This window comes from Apium graveolens, chromosome 2 (assembly GCF_009905375.1).
Source record: "Apium graveolens cultivar Ventura chromosome 2, ASM990537v1, whole genome shotgun sequence".
Classification (NCBI taxonomy): domain Eukaryota; kingdom Viridiplantae; phylum Streptophyta; class Magnoliopsida; order Apiales; family Apiaceae; genus Apium; species Apium graveolens.
The window spans coordinates 175,491,298-175,517,900 of record NC_133648.1 but is presented as its reverse complement, the minus strand read 5'-3'; the positions used below and the strand labels follow the sequence as shown (position 1 = coordinate 175,517,900).

Below are 26,603 nucleotides of genomic sequence, written 5' to 3'. Positions count from 1 at the left end.
CTGCCACTGCGGTGGTAACGCTATCTCATAAGCGACATTTCCCACTCTCTTCAAAACCTCAAAGGGTCCTATAAATCTAGGGCTAAGTTTACCCTTCCGACCAAATCGTACTAACCCTTTCCAAGGCGATACTTTTAGTAACACCAAAGCTCCTATCTCAAAGTCCATGTCTTTTCTATGCAAATCTGCGTATTTTCTTTGTCTATCTTGAGCTGCTTCCAATCTTTTCCGAATCAACACTATAGCATCTCTAGTCTGCTGAACCAATTCAGGGCCTAACACTTTCTTTTCTCCTACCTCATCCCAGTACAATGGTGACCTACACTTTCGGTCATACAAAGCTTCATAAGGTGGCATCCCTATACTGGCATGGTAGCTGTTATTATACGAGAACTCAATCAAAGGTAGGTGCTCATCCCAATTACCCTTAAAATCTAAAACACAGACTCTCAACATATCCTCTATGGTCTGAATCATTCTCTCACTTTGGCCATCCATCTGAGGATGATAAGCGGTGCTCATATTCAATTTCGTTCCTAGGAACTCTTGGAATTTAGTCCAGAACCTGGAATTAAATCTCGGGTGTCGATCTAACACTATAGAAACAGGAACTCCATGTTTGGTAACTATCTCATCCAAGTATAACTTAACTAACTTTTCCAATGAATACCTTTCATTAATCGGAAGAAAATGCGCCGACTTAGTCAATCTATCAATGATTACCCAAATAGCATCATGATTCGCTCTCGTCTTTGGCAATCCCACTACAAAATCCATAGCAATATCTTCCCATTTCCATTGGGGAATCTCCAAAGGTTGTAACAATCCACTCGGTCGTTGATGCTCTGCTTTCACCGTCTGACACACGTGACATTTACTTACCCAATTGGCAATATCTTTCTTCATTCCTGGCCACCAAAAATTTCTCTTCAAATCCTGGTACATCTTGGTACTACCAGGGTGGATAGAAAACCTAGAGTTATGTGCTTCCTGCAATACCTCGTTCTTCAACTCTGTTACATTAGGAATCCAAACTCTGGACAAAAATCTATACAAACCTTGACTATCTTTTTGAGTACACAGCTCTTCTCATGTCAAAGTATCCAACTCTTGTTCCATAACTCCTTCTTGACACCTTTTGATCTTTTCCATCAATGCTGGCTGGAAAGTAACTTCATATAGCTGCTCCTGACTTTCATTAGCTACTCGAACTTCAATTTCCATTCTTTCTAAGTCTTGTGCCAACTCTTCCGCAATCTTAATCATATTCAGCCTTTCCTTTCTACTCAAGGCATCAGCCACTACATTGGTTTTACCTGGGTGATAATTAATTGAACAATCATAGTCCTTAATCAACTCCAACCACTTTCTCTGTCTCATGTTCAGATCTTTCTGCGTGAATATGTACTTCAGGCTCTTATGATCGGTGTAAATATCGCATTTCTCTCCATACAAGTAGTGACGCCATAACTTTAAAGCAAATACTATAGCCGCCAATTCAAGGTCATGAACTGGATATTTTTGTTCGTGAGGCTTTAATTGTCTGGAAGCATACGCAAACACTTTGTCATGCTGCATTAACACACATCCCAATCCTCTCAGAGAAGCATCACTATAAATTACAAAGTTTCCCGTCTCATCTGGCAATGCTAACACTGGAGCCGTCACTAATCTTCGCTTTAACTCCTGGAAACTCTCTTCGCACTTTTCCGTCCAAACAAACTTCTCATTCTTCCTGGTCAACTTAGTTAGTGGGGATGCAATCTTTGAGAAATCTTTCACAAACCTTCGATAATATCCTGCTAATCCAAGAAAACTTCTTATTTCCGTGGGTGTCTTCGGTTGCTCCCATTTTGATACGGCTTCAATCTTTACCGGGTCTACTTTGATACCTTCCTTACTCACCACATGTCCAAGAAACTGTACCTCCGTCAGCCAAAACTCACACTTAGAAAACTTAGCATACAATTGCTTTTCTCTTAACTTTTGAAGGGCAATCTGCAGATGCACCGCGTGATCTTCTGGATTCTTCGAATATATGAGGATGTCATCAATAAATACAATAATAAACTTATCCAGATACTCCTTGTATACCCTATTCATCAAATCCATGAAAGCTGCTGGCGCATTCGTCAATCTAAATGATATTACTAGAAACTCGTAATGGCCATACCTTGTTCGAAATGCAGTCTTGGGGATATCCTCGGGCTTTATCTTCAATTGGTGGTAGCCGGACCTTAAATCAATCTTTGAAAAGTAACATGTTCCCTTAAGCTGGTCAAACAAATCATCGATCCGCGATAAAGGATATTTATTCTTTATCGTCAACTTATTCAGCTCTCTGTAATCAATATACAATCTCATACTTCCATCCTTTTTCTTCACAAATAACACTGGAGCACCCCACGGAGAAACACTGGGTCGAATAACTCCTTTATCCAATAACTCCTGAAGTTGCTTAGCCAATTCTTTCATTTCAATCGGGGCCATTCTGTATGGAGGCTTAGAAACTGGTTCAGCTCCAGGTATCAAATCAATAGAAAACTCTATCTCACGATCAGGTGGCAATCCTGGTAATTCTTCTGGAAAAACATCAGGGAATTCTCTTACTACAGGGATGTCCTCCAAAATAGGGGTCTCTTTCTTCGTATCCACTACATGAGCCAAGTACGCTTCACATTCTTGTCTCAGCAATTTTCTTGCTTGTATCACTGAGAGAAACTTCCTATCTTGCCTCTACCCTTGGTAACTGATCCTTTTATTATCTGAGGTGTACAGAACAACTCTCTTTTTCTTACAATCAATATTTTCCATATATCAAGACAACCAATCCATACCTAGAATAACATCAAAGTCTCCCAACTCGAAGGGTATTAAGTCAACAGGGAACATATACCCCGAAATCTCTAAGGAAAAACTAAGACAAAATTGTTTTACAAGTACTTTATCTTTATTAGCCACTTCTATAGTTAAGAGTTCATCTAAATCTTCTAGCATTAATTGCATTTTACTCAAACAATTCACGGATATAAAAGATTTGGACGCTCCCGAATCAAACAAAACGTTAACAGGTACGGAATTTAGAGTAAGCGTACCTGCAACCACATCAGAATCATGAACTGGAGACTTCTGGGTCATCTTAAAAGTCCTAGCTCTCGCTGTACTGGTTGTTGGTCCTTGAGACACACTCCTTCCCGCATTACCTTGAGTCACTAACTTGCAATTCCTAGCTATGTGTCCCACTTTGCCGCAACTAAAACAAGTAACTCCTGAATCTCAGACTTACACTCCGTGGAATAGTGACCTTTCTGTCCACACTTAAGACAATTAACATTCTTTCGACACTGACCACTGTGCTTTTTCCCACACGTCTTATAATCAACTACTGGCTTACTCATCCTCGTCAGGGCAGAGTTAACTGATGTTGTACCGGGCTTAACTTGGGGAAAGTTCTGCCCTTTAAACTTTTTATTCTTATTCCTACCAAACCAACGCTGAAACCTTCGACTTGCCATTCCTGATTCTGACTTTGCAGGTCCACTTTCAAATTTCCTTTTCTTTTCACCCTGCTCCTTTGCAGCTAACTTCTGATTACTCTCTATCACCAGGGCAGCCTGAACTACCGAAATATATGTCTTGAGTTGTAAGGCTACAACTCCACTTCTTATTTCTGGCTTCAACCCTTGTTGAAACCGCTTCGTTCGTTGGGCTTCGGAACTCACATATTCCGGTGCTATACGGGCCAACTCCGTAAACTTCGCTTCATATTCTGTAACACTCCTATTTCCTTGTTTTAACTCCAAAAATTCCATCTCCATTTGACTTTGGAGACAGGCTGGAAAGTATTTTTCCAAAAACAATTCTGTGAATCTGGCCCAGGGAACTGGACCTTCTCCTTCTAGGGCTCGCGTAGATTCCCACCAATAATTCGAATCATTCCTCAGAAAATAACTAGCATAATCAGTCTTTAAATCCTCACTCACCTTAGTGAGCGCAAACGCCTTTTCCATTTCCTTTAACCATATCCAGGCAGCAACAGGATCTACCTCTCCTTTAAACTCTGGGGGCTTCACTGCTTGAAAAGACTTAAAACTAACACCTTGATTTTCCCCTCTCATCTCATGCTGCTGTTGGATTTGTAGTTGCTGCTGTTGGATTTGCTGTTGTTGTTGCTGTATGAGCTGCTGTTGTTGTTGTTGTTGCTGTTGCAATTGTTGCTGCTGTTGCTGGAATTGTTGTTGATGTTGGGCCAGCTGTACAGTCTGCTGACGCAACAAGTTCATCAAATCACTCATGGAAGGATCCCCAGCAGATCCGTTATTGGGCTGAGAATTTCTCTTTGGTGGCATCTCCTGAAACATAATAGTCATATATAAGAAAATGGATTGCTCCAGCAGTTTATATTTATGCATCAGGAGAGCGTTGCCACTAAGACAATATTCTCATCCCCCATTATAATTGGATCCATCCTGAGTGAATGATTATAATCTAAAAATGCCAGCAACAGAATCAACAATGAACAACAATAATAGCAACACACAATATGTAAAACTGAATAATAATATAAAGCAGCTGAAATACAATAACCAACAGAATCCAACCAGTACAACTGAAAATCCAAATACAAAGAACCATCCGAATACACGCCAAAATTGGCTGTCATAACAGCCGCGCCTACTACAAACTATCACAACATAATGTACATATACAAAGAAAACCATCACAGAACTCCTAGAAGTCAACTCTGAGCTCTGCATCCCTCTACTGCAACTCTTTCAAGTCTCTACCACTGCCACCAATGGAACCAAGCTCAAACATTAGCCAGTTCACTAGGTCCTCATACTGCACAGCTCTGAACTCTGAACTAATGAAACGGTCAACAGACCTAGCCCTCTCTACAGCCATCTGGGTCAATGCTCTCACACGGGCTCGCACCTCAGGGGAAGGGGCAGAAATACCCTGAAATGGTGCAATAGGTACCTGGTCCAACTGGGCAGCAAACTCTGGACTCTGCTCTCTAATAAAAGAAGTATTCACCGCCCTATGCACATGATAAGGGATCGGTGAAGAAATACCACTAGGGGCCACAGGAGGTGCCGGAGGTCTCATCATGGAAGAACTGGGACCGCAGCCGGGAGGGAAATCCCTGACAGCAGACACAGACCTACGTACCAAAGGGGACGAGGACCAGATCCAGGGATGTTGTAACGCCCCCAAATCCGGGGTCAAGGGATTTGGTCGTCACTATGAAACCTCAATCTAAATCAGCCTGTTTAATCAATAAATAAATGCCAGCGGAAGGTATTTAACATAAATGACCCCAAACTAATCCAAGATCTTTTAAGGTTACAGTTCTAGAAACAAGAATTCCAAATTCCATCAATAATTTTTTTCACTTTCTTTTAAAACTCTTTTCAATAAATACCAGCTCAAAACTAAACCCACTAGTATAACTTCGAAATGAAGTATACTAGGCCCAAATAAAATACACAACTATAATATAATATAATTAAACAACTTTACACAATAAAACTTACACTAGACCGCAAACCCTGGACCAACCACCTTCGAAAAGCTTCTTCTTTGCTTCCTCGAATTATGCAGCTAAACAGCGCAAGCTAATCCTCACTGGAGGTTAAATTTAAAAACAGGCAAGTATGAGCGAAAGAAATGCTCAGCAAGTTCATTATAGTAAATATCGGGTCATTTTGATAAAAAAAAAAACTAACATCTGCATCAGTGCAGATCATTTAGAAATCATAATTGTTGAATCATAAAACTTTAGTTGAGGAATCCCAGAATTGATTCCTTAATCGTATTCAAAACCATTTTGATATTTGTGAGCGAAACGCTTCAGCACTACTTTGAATCTTGACGACAATAAAACTCGTAAAACAGTGTTTATGGAAATATCATAAACAATTCTAACATGAAACAATGATTATGGATTGAATCGTAAACTTTACTCAAAACCGAACTCTTGAAATTAATACTTATTTTGTTATCATATCAAATTAGATATCACTACGAACTTTGATGCTCACAACATTCCATACTGAAGTCAACACCAATCATCTGTACTAATACCATCTTTGATATTTAACAACAAACTAAGTATCCTCAAAATAAGAAACTGAATCAAAACCATATTTCATCTTTTATCCGAAAATAAAATACTTAATAAATCATTCCTTGTAAGATTATCAAAAACAATATAATAATTTAGATTGGAATCCTCGAACGACGGTGTGTTGCCGCCGGTGATCAGCCGCGGAGCAACACCGGTATGCCGAAGCATATCCAACTAAACAAAGGGATACCCAAGGTACATATCGGCCTAGCAAGGTGTTATATCCCGTATAACACATAGCTCACGCTGGACCTCCGCCACGGCCTCTTACGCAACCATCCAATCTTAAAAAAATATTTTATTAAAAGGGGTCATAATACTCGACACCCTTATAAACTTTTATTCCCCCATTTACTTGGGCAGGAATACTCGCAAAACCAACTCATTTTTCTCAAAATCCAAAACATTTATAAATCCATTAATTTGATAAGTAAAATCACTTAACTATTCTGAACATAGAATAGCAGAAGAGTACTTGCATAATAAACATTTAACTCAGCGATATGTAAAACATTTATCTATTCTGAACTGAAAGTAGGGAAAGCAATACTTGCATAATAGGATTTAAAATAAATATCACTTGAATAATAAGTGATGATAGGGATACTTGCCTTTGGGTTTTAGCAGTTAGTCACACCCGCAATGACGCATCTATTCGAACATTCTGTCTCAAGACATCACCGCCTTTAACTTCAACACTTTACTGATATGCTGCTCCTGCTATTGCTAGAAGTCAAATATCCAATACCATTCCATCTCATTCTTTATCCAACGTCTTGTCCCGACCAGCTCGAGAGATCCGCATCTATAATTAAAATATAGAACTTTAATCGTCTAATCGATAATCACTCGACGAATTACGCGTCAATACCCTATCGTCTACCCATACGATAGCCCGCACAATAATTAAAACAGTCAAACACAAGACTCTTAACCCATGTACGCACGTAATTCACATAACACATAACCTATAACTCACATATCACATAATTCATATCACATATGACTCGGTTCATCGAAAGGGTCGACTCGATTTGTTTACAACTGAAATCGGGTCAAAATATGATTTATCGATCAAAAATTGACTCAAAATGATTCATAAAACAAGAGACCTTTCGAACCAAAAGAATTTGGGTCTCGAAAGTATTTTTATTGAAATCGGAATATTTTTTCTGAGTTTGTACGCGTTCGTTTCGTATTAAACGGACGAACGGTTGATTTATTATGAATTTTTGAACATTTTTCGGAATTAAAACGGTGTCTGAATCATTTTATAATTAAATAGTAGGGTTCGAATACCCTAATCTAACTTTAAAATAATTTTATAATAATTTTCGAGCCTTGAAAATAATTTAAATAATATTTTAAAGCTCGAAACTATTTTTCAAAATTTTAAATCAAAATAAATAATTAAATCTAATTATTAAATCAATTAAGATTATTTAATAATTAATTAAATGAATTAACCAATTAATAATTAAATTAATTGATTAATTAAATAATTAATTATCACTTAAAATTAATTAATTAAATAATTAGGATTTAAATTCAAATTAAAATTAATTTTTAGAATAAAGATAATGATTTTAGAATTAAAATAAGATTTTTGGAATTATTAATAAAAGGAATTCTGCAGAAACAGTTTTACAGCTTTATTACTCGTTCCAACAGATCAAACGGAGGTCTTCGTGGGGAAGGTGACCGGAAGGCCAAGAACACGGCCACCGGAAATTCTGGAAATTCCAGAATCCGGCACCGCCGGCGGACCTCAGGCCAGCCTCATCCGGCCACAAAACACCACCGTTTCGATCGGGTTTTGATCTCAATCGATTCCAGGGAGTTTTCCAGACACGATTCTAACGTCACAACATTCAAACCATCACTGCCTCACAAATTCTGATCCAAATCGATGAAGAACACCGGCCAAATCGCCGAGTTCCGGTGATAAACAGAATTCGACCATTCCTTAACCAAAATCATTGATTTATATATGAAATTAAAGCCCTGATTACCTACAACCTATCCCTAAGATCACAATCAACATTCATCTAATAGATATTCTGAAAAATCAAAAATGAAAAAAACGAATAGAACGAAAATAAACAACTTCGGTTTTTACTAATTACTATACCAAATCAATCAAACCGGGTATGAAAATGATCCTTAGCATCTCTACCAACATAATCAGCAATCAAAAACGTTAAACAATTACTCAAATTCCAAAACCGAATTCCATGTTCATGAACAAGAACACCAAAGTTCGATTTTTATAAATATCTCACCTCAAATCATGATTTTGGTATGGATAGAAAGAGCTCGATGAGAGGATTGATTGGGTTCAAAAATTATCAGAAACGATTCATTCAATCTCCCAAAATCATCAATCGAAGTCCAAGCTTAAAATTTCACCCCCAAAACTATGATTTTCTATTTTGTTTTTAATAAAAAAAATGAAATTAAATGAGTATTTAGGCTATTTATATTTATGGAATATTGGATCGTTCTGGATCGTTTTGGATCGTTAAATTAGTTACTTAGCCACTAAGTAACTATAAAAATGATACAATTAAATACCAGAATTGGATAATTATCAAAACCGAGCTTTTTATAAAATACTATATACGAAAATAACGTAAAAATATCCCGTCTCTCGAGAATACGGGTTTTATTGATTACCGGAATAACTATCGTATCGAAAATCTTGCGCCGGGCCGCGCACGGGTCAAACCGTAATCCGGATTGAAAAAGTTAAAACACGGAAAATGTCCGGAATTACCAGATTAGGTTAGAAAGGAGTTTTCGGAAGAGTTTCGGGTTGTAAAAACGCAAAAACGGTTGAAGTCGGACGATTCCCGGCTTTATAAAATAATTTTGGTAATTATTCAGAAAATAATTAATAATTCATAACTCAATATAAAATTATCTAACAGTCCAAAAATTACCAGAAAAATATCACAATTATCTATATTTTATTCTGGACCTATAAAAATTCAAATACTCAAATAATGTCACATCTAAACACCCAAACATCAATTTCACTTATCAGATAATTCACCAAAAATTCACATAAAAATCACATAAATAATTCCAAATAATTATAAAAATAATATCTGAAAATATGGGATATTACAATCTACCCCCCTTATAAGGATTCCGTCCTCGGAATCAGCACAAGAAAGCATTAAGGGTCTTGTTACCAACTTTCCAAATCCTGCAAACGCAACTTTTCTCAAAATTTCTAATAACACTACAATTCCTTATACCACACAGTTACCACGTGAGCTTCACTTCGCATTATTGTTCTATCCATATCCTTTGACCAGTTTCTCAATAGAATCGCTTTTACTGATTGCGAGAAAGAAGAATAGAGAGAAAGATAAAGAGAAGAAAAGAAAGAAAGATAGAGAGAGAAATAAAAGAACAGATTGACTTCGCTATATGCCAGTGATAGTTTAATCGCATTACACTCCACTATCGTCCTTCATAATTCCATCAGATCTCCTTACTTTGACTTGGCCAGGATACTCAGCTTAACTTAATTGGCATACCTTCGATTATTTAGAATGATAAAATCATGGAATTTTAAAAGAAAAGAATTTGATACCATAACGGAACCAAAATCTGAATTTGAGAAAGATATTGTTGAAATAAAAGAATAACTGAGAGATCAATATGATCAAACGAACTTGGTATTGCGTGCCCAAATTAAGACACCACTAAAGGTTGTTAACCTTCATGTATTCACAACACACACAAGTGATGGCGTCCCATCCAACTCCTATCACACAGACAGGTATACCTTGTGTCCCTTATAGTTAAGGTTGTTCATCTCAGTTAGAATAAAGGAATATCAAAGGATTCCAAAATCAAATGAATAAAATTGAAAAGATTTCAAAGTTGATATTTCTGAAGGAAATGAAGTCCAGAGAACAAAATTCTGGCACGAAATGAATAAACTGGTGTTAGGGATTATGTCTTCTAACTGATATTTCTTGTTAAGGGAAGTCAAAAGAATTTATAGAAAAAGAAGGTATTGCCAAAGTCTTAATATTTATCTTCAATTTGAACTCTCCAGTTGACTCGCCATCTGATTCTAGATGCTTCTTCATGTTCCAAGGATATCTATAATCTTCATCGTCGTTGAATCGTAGTAGCCTCGGAAGATTCCACAATAGAAGTTTACAGCTTCCCGGAGTTCCATCCAGCTCAGCATAATCATCTCAAACGAATGCGCCTATCTTAGCTTATTCGATGGTACTATATCCATTAGTCTAACAGGAACTCGATATGAGCTCAAACGTCCTCACATAGCTATACACACTCCTACACACTCTCGTTTCTAGTTTACTATAACCTCAGCTCTGATACCAACCTGTAACGCCCCCAAATCCGGGGTCAAGGGATTTGGTCGTCACTATGAAACCTCAATCTAAATCAGCCTGTTTAATCAATAAATAAATGCCAGCGGAAGGTATTTAACATAAATGACCCCAAACTAATCCAAGATCTTTTAAGGTTACAGTTCTAGAAACAAGAATTCCAAATTCCATCAATAATTTTTTTCACTTTCTTTTAAAACTCTTTTCAATAAATACCAGCTCAAAACTAAACCCACTAGTATAACTTCGAAATGAAGTATACTAGGCCCAAATAAAATACACAACTATAATATAATATAATATAAACAACTTTACACAATAAAACTTACACTAGACCGCAAACCCTGGACCAACCACCTTCGAAAAGCTTCTTCTTTGCTTCCTCGAATTATGCAGCTAAACAGCGCAAGCTAATCCTCACTGGAGGCTAAATTTAAAAACAGGCAAGTATGAGCGAAAGAAATGCTCAGCAAGTTCATTATAGTAAATATCGGGTCATTTTGATAAAAAAAAAACTAACATCTGCATCAGTGCAGATCATTTAGAAATCATAATTGCTGAATCATAAAACTTTAGTTGAGGAATCCCAGAATTGATTCCTTAATCGTATTCAAAACCATTTTGATATTTGTGAGCGAAACGCTTCAGCACTACTTTGAATCTTGACGAGAATAAAACTCGTAAAACAGTGTTTACGGAAATATCGTAAATAATTCTAACATGAAACAATGATTATGGATTGAATCGTAAACTTTACTCAAAACCGAACTCTTGAAATTAATACTTATTTTGTTATCATATCAAATTAGATATCACTACGAACTTTGATGCTCACAACATTCCATACTGAAGTCAACACCAATCATCTGTACTAATACCATCTTTGATATTTAACAACAAACTAAGTATCCTCAAAATAAGAAACTGAATCAAAACCATATTTCATCTTTTATCCGAAAATAAAATACTTAATAAATTATTCCTTGTAAGATTATCAAAAACAATATAATAATTTAGATTGGAATCCTCGAACGACGGTGTGTTGCCGCCGGTGATCAGCCGCGGAGCAACACCGGTATGCCGAAGCATATCCAACTAAACAAAGGGATACCCAAGGCACATATCGGCCTAGCAAGGTGTTATATCCCGTATAACACATAGCTCACGCTGGACCTCCGCCACGGCCTCTTACGCAACCATCCAATCTTAAAAAAATATTTTATTAAAAGGGGTCATAATACTCGACACCCTTATAAACTTTTATTCTCCCATTTACTTGGGCAGGAATACTCGCAAAACCAACTCATTTTTCTCAAAATCCAAAACATTTATAAATCCATTAATTTGATAAGTAAAATTACTTAACTATTCTGAACATAGAATAGCAGAAGAGTACTTGCATAATAAACATTTAACTCAGTGATATGTAAAACATTTATCTATTCTGAACTGAAAGTAGGGAAAGCAATACTTGCATAATAGGATTTAAAATAAATATCACTTGAACAATAAGTGATGATAGGGATACTTGCCTTTGGGTTTTAGCAGTTAGTCACACCCGCAATGACGCATCTATTCGAACATTCTGTCTCAAGACATCACCGCCTTTAAGTTCAACACTTTACTGATATGCTGCTCCTGCTATTGCTAGAAGTCAAATATCCAATACCATTCCATCTCATTCTTTATCCAACGTCTTGTCCCGACCAGCTCGAGAGATCCGCATCTATAATTAAAATCTTTAATCGTCTAATCGATAATCACTCGACGAATTACGCGTCAATACCCTATTGTCTACCCATACGATAGCCCGCACAATAATTAAAACAGTCAAACACAAGACTCTTAACCCATGTACGGACGTAATTCACATAACAAATAACCTATAACTCACGTATCACATAATTCATATCACATATGACTCGGTTCATCGAAAGGGTCGACTCGATTTATTTACAACTGAAATCGGGTCAAAATATGATTTATCGATCAAAAATCGACTCAAAATGATTTGTAAAACAAGAGACCTTTCGAAACAAAAGAATTTGGGTCTCGAAAGTATTTTTATTGAAATCGGAATATTTTTCTGAGTCTGTACGCGTTCGTGTCGTATTAAACAGACGAACGGTTGATTTATTATAAATTTTTGAATATTTTTCGGAATTAAAACGGTGTCTGAATCATTTTATAATTAAATAATAGGGTTCGAATACCCTAATCTAACTTTAAAATAATTTTATAATAATTTTCGAGCCTTGAAAATAATTTAAATAATATTTTAAAGCTCGAAACTATTTTTCAAAATTTTAAATCAAAATAAATAATTAAATCTAATTATTAAATCAATTAAGATTATTTAATAATTAATTAAATGAATTAACCAATTAATAATTAAATTAATTGATTAATTAAATAATTAATTATCACTTAAAATTAATTAATTAAATAATTAGGATTTAAATTCAAATTAAAATTAATTTTTAGAATAAAGATAATGATTTTAGAATTAAAATAAGATTTTTGGAATTATTAATAAAAGGAATTCTGCAGAAACAGTTTTACAGCTTTATTACTCGTTCCAACAGATCAAACGGCGGTCTTCGTGGGGAAGGTGACCGGAAGGCCAAGAACACGGCCACTGGAAATTCTGGAAATTCCAGAATCCGGCACCGCCGGCGGACCTCAGGCCAGCCTCATCCGGCCACAAAACACCACCGTTTCGATCGGGTTTTGATCTCAATCGATTCCAGGGAGTTTTCCAGACACGATTCTAACGTCACAACATTCAAACCATCACTGCCTCACAAGTTCCGATCCAAATCGATGAAGAACACCGGCCAAATCGCCGAGTTCCGGTGATAAACAGAATTCGACCATTCCTTAACCAAAATCATTGATTTATATATGAAATTAAAGCCCTGATTACCTACAACCTATCCCTAAGATCACAATCAACATTCATCTAATAGATATTCTGAAAAATCAAAAATGAAAAAAACGAATAGAACGAAAATAAACAACTTCGGTTTTTACTAATTACTATACCAAATCAATCAAACCGGGTATGAAAATGATCCTTAGCATCTCTACCAACATAATCAGCAATCAAAAACGTTAAACAATTACTCAAATTCCAAAACCGAATTCCATGTTCATGAACAAGAACACCAAAGTTCGATTTTTATAAATATCTCACCTCAAATCATGATTTTGGTATGGATAGAAAGAGCTCGATGAGAGGATTGATTGGGTTCAAAAATTATCAGAAACGATTCATTCAATCTCCCAAAATCATCAATCGAAGTCCAAGCTTAAAATTTCACCCCCAAAACTATGATTTTCTATTTTGTTTTTAATAAAAAAAAATGAAATTAAATGAGTATTTAGGCTATTTATATTTATGGAATATTGGATCGTTCTGGATCGTTTTGGATCGTTAAATTAGTTACTTAGCCACTAAGTAACTATAAAAACGATACAATTAAATACCAGAATTGGATAATTATCAAAATCGAGCTTTTTATAAAATACTATATACGAAAATAACGTAAAAATATCCCGTCTCTCGAGAATACGGGTTTTATTGATTACCGGAATAACTATCGTATCGAAAATCTTGCGCCGGGCCGCGCACGGGTCAAACCGTAATCCGGATTGAAAAAGTTAAAACACGGAAAATGTCCGGAATTACCAGATTAGGTTAGAAAGGAGTTTTCGGAAGAGTTTCGGGTTGTAAAAACGCAAAAACGGTTGAAGTCGGACGATTCCCGGCTTTATAAAATAATTTTGGTAATTATTCAGAAAATAATTAATAATTCATAACTCAATATAAAATTATCTAACAGTCCAAAAATTACCAGAAAAATATCACAATTATCTATATTTTATTCTGGACCTATAAAAATTCAAATACTCAAATAATGTCACATCTAAACACCCAAACATCAATTGCACTTATCAGATAATTCACCAAAAATTCACATAAAAATCACATAAATAATTCCAAATAATTATAAAAATAATATCTGAAAATATGGGATATTACAGATGTCTCGAGGCATAAAAGAAGGAACTGGGGGAGGAGGCATAGGGGTCTCCTCGGCAACAGCATTAAGGGGTTTCTCCGAATCTGAGCTATCCGAATCAGAAGCCCGAGATGGAGAACTCGAAATCGCAATAGGCCACTGCCAACATAATAAATATACAGGCAAGACACAACCAGGTCAAGGCAATTCTATCAAAACATTTAATAGATGTCAGGGTAACGCCGTCGGAACCCTCGACTGACTCTAAAGGTCTGCTCCTCTATATGAGTTGCTGACTCACACTTAAAGACTCACGTTATAACCTACTTGACACAATCCCTAACCTGAATCAGGGACTTGAACCTGTAGCTCTGATACCAACTGTGACGGCCTCAACCCCGGGGTCAGGAGTTGACGTCACTAAACACAATTACTCAAAAATATAAACAACAGAATTATTATTAGAATATATTAACTTGACCCCAAACCAAGATCCGATCCAGGTTCAAGTATAATTCAGATTCTTATTATTACAAACTCTTTATTCACTATCTACGACACACTAACTTTATTCAGCAACTCCTCAGACCTCATGGCCTAATACAAACTACCTCAGAGGAGCCGGGTCTAGAAGGGGCGGGAACATGGGTCGGTCTGACTGATCTTCTAGGCATCTGCGAAATGTACTTAACAGTTTGCAAGGGTGAGCATAATCGCTCAGCATTACCAAATATGAATAACAGATTAAAACAGTAATGTAACAATAATGGGAACAGAGCTGTAATCATGATATCAATATTTCATAATGATAATCAAAGTAACTGGATATCACTAATTAGCATGCTTTGTGAAAACAACATTATAGTGTGCTGCGTAATACCAGAGTCCAATTTTAGCATGCTAACCATTTTATAAAATCGTTGTATCAATCAATCATGCTTTCATAAAATTCACAAATCCCAATCAGATACATAGCGGATATGTGAAGATAGCTGATCAGGCTATCAACACCAGACGGCTCTAACTGCCATCCCATTTACCTGTTCCGGAACTCAGAGACTAGCTAGGTCTCTGACCTGCTGGACTAATCGGTTTTATAATGCGCGCAACCGAACTAGCCTCTTACGCCACCTCAATAGGCCTACTCTGGCCCCAATGTATCCCATATCTGACCGTTTTATCCAGTTTTCAAAAACACTTGTACCTATCTCATTTTCAAAATCATTTATTTAGCCAGCACACATATAAAATCCGTTTCGCAAATCATTCCATTTGAGACAGGTACCTTCCGAAGTTACTTTTCCCCAAAAAAATTCAAAAACAATGATTTTATAACTACAGGGGATACGTAACTTAAAACATTTATGTTCCATCACGAGAATAAAACATTTAGCTATTCATATACACTGAACCATAAAAGAATGGTCAGGGGTACTTGCCTTGCAACGCTTTACAAACCCTAATAGCTTTCACGCTGACTTTGATCCTGGAACAACTCGACTGGGATCTACAATTACAGAATACCCTAATTAGTTATACCGACATGCTTGATATCCTCAAATCTTAATAACCCAAATCTGACAACCCGACTCGTATTAATATTATACACATAATCATGCAATTATATTTCTCGAACATAAATAGGGATATCACGTAAAACATAATTATGTATAATTACAAATATATTTTTAGAAAATTTTGGCAGCAACTTCTTTATTTATAAGACTACCCATCGATTATAGTCGACGTCAACAATTCTTAACCATCCACAATATTATTATGTACAACCCAACACCAATAAAAATTAATTATTCAAATCCAAACATATTTTACATAATTATTTTATTTTATTTATTTATAGAATTTAGGACTCAGAACATCGTCATCACCGCCCACCGTCGGCTCACCGAGGCTCATCGCCGACGGCGGTAAAATTCGCGGGTACCCGCTACTTCGGGTTTCCATCGCGCATTTCACCGATTAATCATAATTCCCGCACGAAATTATTAATATCATGAATGCTTAATCAAATAATTCCTGCATAAAAAGGAAAATAGAAATTAAAATTTTAATAATCAACCCACTGCAACGAAATTCGGCCCAACAGTCAAATCCAACTGCCAGGCCCAACAAAGAACCCAAGGCTCGAATGAACAGGCCCAACAGAGCCCAAAACAAGCAAAACATGGAAGCACAGAACACGGCCAAACCCCGACCACCACACACGGCCAAGCCGCCACACACCACACACAACACAGACGCACACACACACAACACAGACGCGCACACACACTTCCGGCCACCTAGTCGGAATTTACGCGGCGGCAACCGGAATTCATTGTAATAATTAAGGCAACACTGCACAAACATATACATACACACAGGTGCATATATATATACATCCAACAGAAGAAATCGAAGCTACAGTTGGGAGTTAAAACAACCGAAACTCACCGGAAAACCGAAAGAAACCGGCGAACAAAGAATCAGGAGGAAGAAGGAAGGAAGAACAGAAATAATCGAGAGAGAATCGAAGAGAAACGAAGAGAGTTACAGCCGAGGCCCGAGAGAGAGACAAATGAGAGAGAGAGACAAATGAGAGTTGATGTTTTTAATCCCCCAAAACCAGCTGCTGACACGTATCTTCTAATTAGGATACGTGTCACTCCCTTATAACCACCACACCGAGCCGAACAGGGTCTATAACACCCCGCAGCTATTATTTACGCAATGGGTTCGCGAGAATACAACTTCATAAATTTATTGAAACCACTTCAAAGTTTTATACGTATCCCGAACTTAATTAAAACGTAGGTTTTGAAATTTTAGAATAATTCTGAAATACAGTTTGTACCCGCTTTTATCAATTACACGAATCAACGCACGGGTGAAACTAACTCCGATAATTCCCAAAATAATTCTAAAATTCTCAGAATAATACGAACTTAATAAAATATAAGTTTCATAATTTTTAAAGATTCCCATAATTAAATATGGATTTTAGCATTTAACACACTCAGAATATCATTTAAACATAAATAATTAACAAAATATTGAATTCTCAATTTTATAAAGTCCTAAAAATAATTATTGAAATTATAAAATTGGAAAACCAATTTTAAAGACAACCCAAATATTTATGGAATTAAAATTATCATAAAATCACTTTTACAAGTGAAATAAAATCATATAACTCGCAAATAAATCACATAATTCCAATTTTACATATTAACAAGTCATAAATAATTAAATAACAATCAGTAATCGCTGCCAAAATCAATACACACCTTTTATTTATTTACTTAAATTTTTATTACACTTCCAAGTATAAAATAAAAATAAAAATACACGAGTCGTTATACAAGTTTCCTTGATCAATGAGTACACTATCATATCAAATCAACATTTGAGCGTGGCCACGCATTTCATAGTCTAGCTCACATAAGAGGCCAATAATATCACTCCTTAAATTAGGAGGGTTAAATCATTTCTAGATCATTCATATTTCTCATATGATTCATAATATACCCGAAATACACTTTTATCATTACCCGACCAAAGGTAACTTTTAATGTAATCAAAGTACATTAATTCTCGTATAAAAAATATAATGATTTCAAGTCTAAGGATCATTACATCATTATCACAGTGAGAATTACTTATGACACAACAGACATGTGGAATCTCACATTGGGTCTGTCCAGCACCATGTACATTTACATCTGCCTGTGTTTTTGACTTTAATATCATTATACCTATGATCAATGAGATGTGATCATGAGTCAACAAACACACCAGTCTTAATGCCTTATAATTGCCCCTTAATAATAATACTCGACTAGGGACCTTTAGGAATATTGATATTATTCTCATGATCTCATTTCTAAGTCACGTACTTAGAGATATAGAATCACATCATATTCCAAGGACATTTATCTAACATTTATATCGCAGTAAATTAAGACATAATAAATTATAAAGGGAATAATCGATAGAACATAATTAATAATTCAAATGTCTTAAACTAAAACATTATAGTGTAGTCTCTAAGGTACAAACACTAACAGCCATCTCCCCTGTTAGACTTTTGATGTCATCTTCAAGATCTAAATATAGGACATCTTCCTTCTCTTCCTTTATGATAACATGGTTGTATCACTTTCTTTACTTTCCTTCTAGCATGCACATGTTGTAGCATTCAAGTTGGTTTTGGTACCCACACTCTGTTGGGTCCATATTTCTTAGAGACGGTTTTATCATGCTCAATCTTTAACACAGGGTACTTCATCCTTTTGTTAGTCTCAAAAATAGTTTTCTATGACTTGGATAAAGTTCCAGCATTTCCAATATTGGATAAGTCCCTTGTATTATTTCGTGTGTTTGTGTGTAAGTTATTCAAATACATGGCATCAAGATTTTGTCTAACAGATATGCATTGAGAAATAGCAGTCACATATCATATCATTAAGTTATGTTTATCAAAGAATCATGCATGTTGACATTTATGTGAGCAGACTTACAGTACATTGCATTCATGTCGGGAGTAGCTGGAATTTTACACTTATGTGTCTAATGGTTCTTAAAGCCACAATTTTGACACTTTCTAGGAGCATTTTGCACATAGGTATAGTCATTACTTTTGTTGACTCACATCTTGCCATTCCTATTAGACTTGAATTTCGTTGTAATATTTTGTATGATCTCAGATTATTTGGCATTACTTTTGGTTTCTGGCTCTTTCTCATAAACAAAAGTTGCATCCTTTTTGGCCTCATCTTCATCAAGTCATTTGTTGTTTGATGATCACTGAGTCTTCCTCAAACTCAATTTATGATTTATTGAAGATGGGCTTCTCAACTTTTTATAAAATAATGGGAACTTCTTTGTCATTAGAAATTCCTTTGTTTTTGTTGGATGCGCCCTTATTTTTTTGTTTCAGAATAATCAAAGCAAATGCCAACTTCCTCATTCACAGTCATTTCACAACAAGCTTTAACAAGATTAGTGGAATTCTTATAGGCCTTAGTTATGAGTTGGTTTGTATCAAGTTGCTCTCTGAGAGCTTTCTCAATCGTTTCAGCACATTCAAGCTTATTCCTCAGATATTCCACTTCTTATTTAATGCTCTCAAATTGAACTAATATTAGACCAAGTTCATCATTCAATTTCACTAACTTAACATTCTAAGCATTCAGTTTTACATTCTCTTCATTAGCAGCAGTTAGCCTTGTATATATGTTAAACATTTCAACGCTAAGTTTCTCAACAGTAAACTTATATTCAGAAGGAGACATGTCAATAGAATAAGAATTGGTACGTGACTAGAAGATTCACCAGCATCTTCTGACTTCGCCATCAAGGCATAGTTCCCATATTCACACTCATATTCTCATTAGTGTCATCCCAACACATTCCTTCTAAAATATAGGCCTGAGTCTTTAGCTCCTAGAGCAGTGTTCCAAACTTAGCTTCTACTTCCGAATAGGCCTTGTCCTTCTTAACTTGTTTTCGATTTTTGCACTCAGTGGAAAAATGGCCCAGTTCATTGCAGTTGAAGCACCTGATGTTTAACCTGTCAACATTCCCTGTCTTGTATTCATACCTCTTTACCAACTTGTTCCCCTTGTATCCACTTCCACCTTCACCGGCTCTTTCTTTGAATAGTTGATTCTTCTTAAATTTAAATTGGAGAATTTTGTTGCCATGAAAAATCATGAATTTGTTGTTCAGCTTCTCAATTTTTTCCATGGTGTAGAACTCATCATTACTATTCTCCTCTTCACAGCCCTTGTCATTTTCAGAATCGACTCTTCCCTGTGAATGTCTTCAATTTTTGCTTTTCCTGAATGCTATGTTTTCCTTTTGATGGGATTCCCTACCAACAATGAACAAAAATTATTAAATATAATACCTTGCTTGGACTATATGGATCTCTTTTGAAACAACTCCAGCCCATAGGTTTTCAAAACCCCACAATACATTATAGCTTATCCTGGATATATATCTTTCTCTGAGTGAAGGGATTCTGTTCTCCAAATGATTTGGAAGAGTTAACAAGAACTTCACGTTCAACTCTTTTTTCTCATAAATTTTGCCATGAAGCTTCTGATCATTTATCAACCTATTGAATCTCTCAAACACTCTATTGATGCCTTCATTAGGCTTTGCCATGAAGGCTTCATACGGTGAGACAAAAATCTGCTTCATGAAATATTATCACTTCCTCAGTGCCTTCACATAGAACTTCTATGTGATTCCACGTAAGCTTAGCACTGTCAAGATGAGTAATAATGCCATACATATCCAGATCATCCGTAGAATCACAGTTAATAACCTGGAGACATCCATCCAAATCCACTTTCTCATTTTCGGTCTCATTGTATTATGATGGATCTTTTGAAACAGACCTTGCTGGAATGACTATTGTTCCTTGAGTGGACTCAGCATTCTCTGTCTGAGGGACAAATGGACCAAATATCAGGATGTCCAAATACGGAGGATTAGAACTATAATGAACAACATCATCTTCTTTTTTCATAGATCACAATGCTCTCTATAAAATTTTGGGATCTTAATACTACTCAGTTTTGACAACTCATTGTTTGAATAGAACCTTGACTGTATATGTGTTTACAGCCTGCTCTGATAGCACTTGTTAGAAAACAAGGATCTCAAAACTAGGTAGGGGATGAATGACTAGTTCAAAAACTTTTCAAACTATTTTGAAACTTAAAACTTGGTTTCTCAAATATCAAAAGTATAAGAAAATAAAGCATGTAAAATACTGAGAGATTTGGGTCAATTTACTTTATATATGATATAAAGAAATCATTGCTACAGTTCCAAAAAAAACGATGGTGTTTTTCTTAGCTTCTTCTCAAAAACAGTTTCTTGAGTTTGGCTTACAGAGAGAGAAAACATTACAAGAAATGATTCTCTTTGTTTTGCACCAACTAAAAAAAATATTCAAATTTGAACTCAATAACAAGTTCGAGTTGAGTCGAGTTCGAATTGATTCGGTTCAAATTACACTCGATGAATTTAATGTTAAAAATAAGATTGGGTTTTATGTGGATATAAATAATGATTTTTAATGTTTTAACAAAAAGCACATGTGATGTAGCGGTTTGAGATACACCCAAAAATCATTTTTCTTAAACTTGAAGTCACGGATTTGATTCTCAACAAAAATATTTCTTTAAATTTTTTTATATGTGTATTACATAAAAGTACATAAATAATTTACTAAATAGGAATAAAAGACCTTGTCTAGCCATTATATATATACACATATATATATATATCATCAAATATTAACGACCGTTAAAATGAAAACTATAAACTAACCTAAATCCTACATCAATATAATGTAGAAAAATAAAATTCAATGAGGATTTGGTTCATCCGACACGTACTCCTCAATTAGTGATTTCTTTTTAAAATTTGACTTCACTGTATATTCTACATCTCCCGGTGATCAATTTGCTTACCATATGTGCTATATATATATATATATATATATATATATATGGTCCTGATCAAATAAAATAAGATAGCAGAGGAGTTCCATTCGATTAGATTACGAATGCCCAACCCACCTTCTTGTTTTGGAAGACTGCACTCACCCCATGCTACCTTATAATGACATTTCGTGTCCCTTGTGCCTCCCCATAGAAATTTAGCGAAAAGAGACTGGACTCTCTTCGGCACACATTTAGGAAGAAAAATGTAAAGCGGCCAGTTTTCTTGAATACTGGATAAAACCGATTTTAGCAGTAGCAGTCTACCTGCATAAGATTGAAACAAAGAAGTCCATGTTTCTACTCGAGAACAAAGCTTACAGACCAATGGTTGGCAATGTGCAACATTTAGTTTTCCAGTAATCAAAGGAAGACCCAGATATCGAATTGGGAGAGTGCCACTATTAATTCCAGTAGCTGCAGTGATGTTTTGGATTTCACCTTCATTGACATTTCCATAGAACACATTACTCTTCTCTAGACTGGGCCTGAGACCCGGGATGGTGGCAAAACGTGTCACTCCATTCATGAGCATGCTGGTAGAGATGGCGTCACCTTTACAGAATAACAAAATGTCATCTGCAAAAATGATGTGAGATCATTTTAGTTTTTCAGTTTGCCAGTGATTTTTAAACTCGGTTCTCAGTAGATTTCTTGACACAAGCTGAGAAAACCTCCATAGCCAACACAAACAGATACGGAGAAAGCGCATCCCCTTGCTGGAGCCCTGATTTGCTGCTAAAAAACCCCTCCAGAGATCCATTGATCTTAATAAAACTCATACATGTTGTAATACATCTCATTATCCATGATTTGAATTGGTGAGGGAATCCTATACGAGTCAGCATACTATCCAGAAAATTCCAATTGATAGAGTCAAATGCTTTGTGAATATCAAGCTTTATAGTACACCTAGGCTTCCCACTATGAAGATGACAATCACGGCACAAAGCCTGAGCAAGCATAATATTGTCCCCAATAGTGCGCTTCGGGATAAAAGCCATCACCTGTTTTAACCGAGTAGCGAGAAGCTTAGAGATGCATTTATATATCACATTGCAGCAAGAGATCGGTCTATAGTGAGACATATTAACGGGAGTATCTTGCTTTGGGATCAGAGTTATGGCTGTCGAATTCACTATTCAGGGAAGGTGCAAAGTAGAGAAAAACTTTGAACCGCCTTACTAACATCATCATTTACAATGTGCCATGAAGTAACATAAAATTCCACAGGGAACCCATCAGGACTGGGACTACGGTTCTTTGCCATAGATTTGGAAACCTTCTCAATCTCTCAGTCCGAGATCGGAGCAATGAGATACTCAGCTTGATTGGGATGAAGATGACGTAGCTCTAGAACCTCAGGAAAATCCACTACCGAGCCAGCCGAGCCAATTGTATCTTTAAAAAAATTAACTGCCACTTCTGAGATCGCTTCATGAGATGTATGGATATTACCCAGCTCATCTTCTCATCCCACCATTTTATTCTGATTCCATCTGCCTCTACAGAAATTGTGGAAGAATTTATTATTTCCATCACCTTTTTCTAGCCATTTTACCCGAGATTTCTGCCGAAGGAGCTCTTCTTCTAAGCAATTTGCTTCATTATATTTAGAGATAAGCAAAGCTTCATTTTCTATTTGAGACAAAGAAGGGTGCTGAGGCAAGCTATTCTGGAAATCTAAAAGAGCATTGTGAGCAGGTCGAGAAGCAGTACAAACATTGCCCATATCCTTATTTAGCCGAATCAAAGCAAATTCAACCCTTTTCAATTTATTAGTCAGAACCCACCACGGGTCTCCCTCAATACTGCAGTTCCAAGCTTCAGAGACAATTGGGATGAATTGAGGATGCTGAATGACATGGTTAAATAATTGAAAAGGCTTTTCAGTTTCGGAGTTGAGATACCAAGGCTAACCGCAGCTGGACAGTGATCAGAGACTCCTCTAGGAAGAAAATTAGCATACGATAGAGGAAAATCCGACAACCATTTAGCATTAACAAGAACTCTATCTATTTTCCTGAATTTCAGAGTATTAGGACTCTTGTCCCTCCAGGTAAAGTAAGAACCAATCCCACGGAGATCCTACACCCAGCGAATATACAAAGTCATTAAACTCCGTCATGCTAATATCCCAAGTAGGGTTCCCCCCAGAAGCTTCATCCAAAGATAAGATGGCGTTGAAATCTCTCAAAATACACCAAGGAATATTTTGAGATTTCACTATAGTAGAGAAATTAATGAGATCCTCCCAAAGCATTTTTCGATCAGTATACGTATTATGTCCATAAACAAAAGAGACAAACATTGGAAGATTACTGTCCAAATTAGTGATCTTACAGGACATATGTTGAGCAGAAGAAGATAAAACATCAAGTCTCCAAATGAGTCTATCCCATCCAACCCAAATCCAACCTCCCGGATGATGAGAATAATTAAACTTCCAACTGAATCTCAGAGCAATCTTACCTGCAATGAACTCTGCTCTATCTTTATTAACTTTTGTCTCCAAAAGAGCCACCAAAGACAATTTATTCCCACAAATAAAATCCTTAACGGAAGTTTGTTTTAAATTCAAACCCCTAACGTTATAGGAACAAAAATCAATGATCATAAAGTTATGATTATTAAGAGGGGGATCCCCTCGAGGCCGCAGCTTTACCATTTTTGTGCTTTTTATTCTTAGAATTGCTCCTCTTGCCATCATTCTTCTCAACCAGATCTATCTCATCAATCCTTTTGAGATTCTTAAAAGAATTAGAAGGTGCTGGAGAAGTGTCCGAGTAAGCAGGGGAAGCGGGGGAAGGCGAGCGAGAAGGTTTGCGCTTTACCTCCGTTCAGCCACCTCCATCCTCAACAGTAGGGTCAGATGGAATATTCTTGGGTGATCCTGCACTAACAGGCAAAGACTCCAACTCAGCCTGCACCTTAACCTCGTCCAAAACACGGCTTGAAACCCCTGGGTCATCCAAATTACCATCACTCGGGATATTGATCTCCTCAGACTTCTCACAGGTAGCTGGCTTGATTTTTTGGACCCAAATTCTCTGAGTTGAGGGACAAGATGAAATCAAGTGACCCAAATTCTTGCAGCCAGGGCAGACTAAAGGTTTACTAAAGTAGGAAACAAGGACCTCAAGTTGTGTTTTTACACCCCGCGCATCCAAAGCCATAGCTGAGATTTTATCCAGGAGGGGATCCCCAATTGTACACATCTTAGCGAAAGGAAGAATATCCAGTTGAGCTGTAAGATCATCAGAACAAATAGGGGTACCAATAACACTAGCCAAACTACTCAAACCCTCCTCTGTCCAATAGCAAGCCGGCACTTGACTCAGTTTAAACCAAAGAGGTAAGCATTTCACAGGATCCGAAATAGAAGTGCCCCAGTCACTAATAACAAGTGGAGATTGAGCAAAAAACCAAGTGCCCTTTGCTAGTACCTCTGACTTATGCTCCAGAGAATCAAATTTAAAAATAAAAGTTCTGTAATCCTTTTGAGAAACCTTAAGAATACCTTGTTTCTGCCAAATTTCCTTTGCCAATTCCACCACTCTCTTAAACGGATGATACCTTTTAGTAAAAGTACCCACCACATAGAATTTCATTTTATCAACTCCTTTTTGAAAAACCGCATCCAGAGGAGAAACAATAGTCGAACCAGGAGCAAGGGGAAATTCTCAAATTTCACGTTGTTCATCATTGAAGGAGCATCCTTTTACCACGTTCGACCACGATTTAATACCCTTCCCCTCATCCACACATTCTGCATTACCTTTTGCATTTGCTTCGTTTAGGCCAGAGACCTCAGGCTTTGAAACATTAACACCAACATTAGCAGCCCCTTTTGACAAAGGTGGGAAAAAACCTTTTACCCCAGAGTGTCCAGCATCCGTCTTGCTCGAATCAACAGTTGTCCCGAGAAGTGGATTGGACATTTCATAGAACATCTTGTCCACCTGACCAGTTTTTGGCAAAATATTAGCCAAAATCTCAGACACTCTAGAAGCATTTGGCTTTAACTTTGAAAACAGAAGCCCAAAAACCTCTTGTCGACCATTAAGGAACACAGCATTAGAACCCAAACCACCATTGAAATTTTCGTCCTCCAATATCATTTCTCTTTCTATGTCAGTTAATGAAATTCCATTTTTCTTGAAAAAAGAGTCCAAAGCCATCCATTTTTTCCTCAAATTAATCAGTTCTACTCTTTCATTTTTCTCGGCTGCTCTATTCACGGACAAACGCTCCATAGTTTCCAAATGAGACTCTTGATGAGTGTCTGTCTTCATCAGAGCTAACATAATCCTCCACAACAACCCTGTCAACGGGATCAAGATTCCCCTAAACGTAGTAGGGAATACCCCCGGAAGAACTAGGAAAGGTTGTTACATTATATAACAACCTTTCATATACGCTACGTATATATCCATGAGTATGTATAATATGTATACAGTTGATGGCCTAAATATCACTTGTCACTGGAATTAAAAATAGTCCTAAATGTTATTTCAAAACGGTATATCGTGAACGTTTATGTAAAAGA

At 36.4% G+C, this 26,603-nt stretch overlaps 1 protein-coding gene across 1 annotated transcript in view; it reads right to left on the bottom strand.

Annotated features, from left to right (window-relative positions):
• Positions 1 to 24,722, bottom strand: part of LOC141695520 (uncharacterized) — a 142,496-nt gene extending 117,774 nt beyond the window's left edge. The window contains exons 1-5 of the mRNA XM_074499760.1: positions 24,282 to 24,722; positions 23,975 to 24,142; positions 23,616 to 23,909; positions 22,716 to 23,061; positions 22,380 to 22,633 (exon numbers count right to left, since the gene is read on the bottom strand). Of these exons, the coding sequence (XP_074355861.1) occupies positions 22,380 to 22,633; positions 22,716 to 23,061; positions 23,616 to 23,909; positions 23,975 to 24,142; positions 24,282 to 24,722 (1,503 nt within the window). The remainder of the gene's footprint in view (positions 1 to 22,379; positions 22,634 to 22,715; positions 23,062 to 23,615; positions 23,910 to 23,974; positions 24,143 to 24,281) is intronic.
• Positions 24,723 to 26,603: the final 1,881 nt, after the last annotated feature.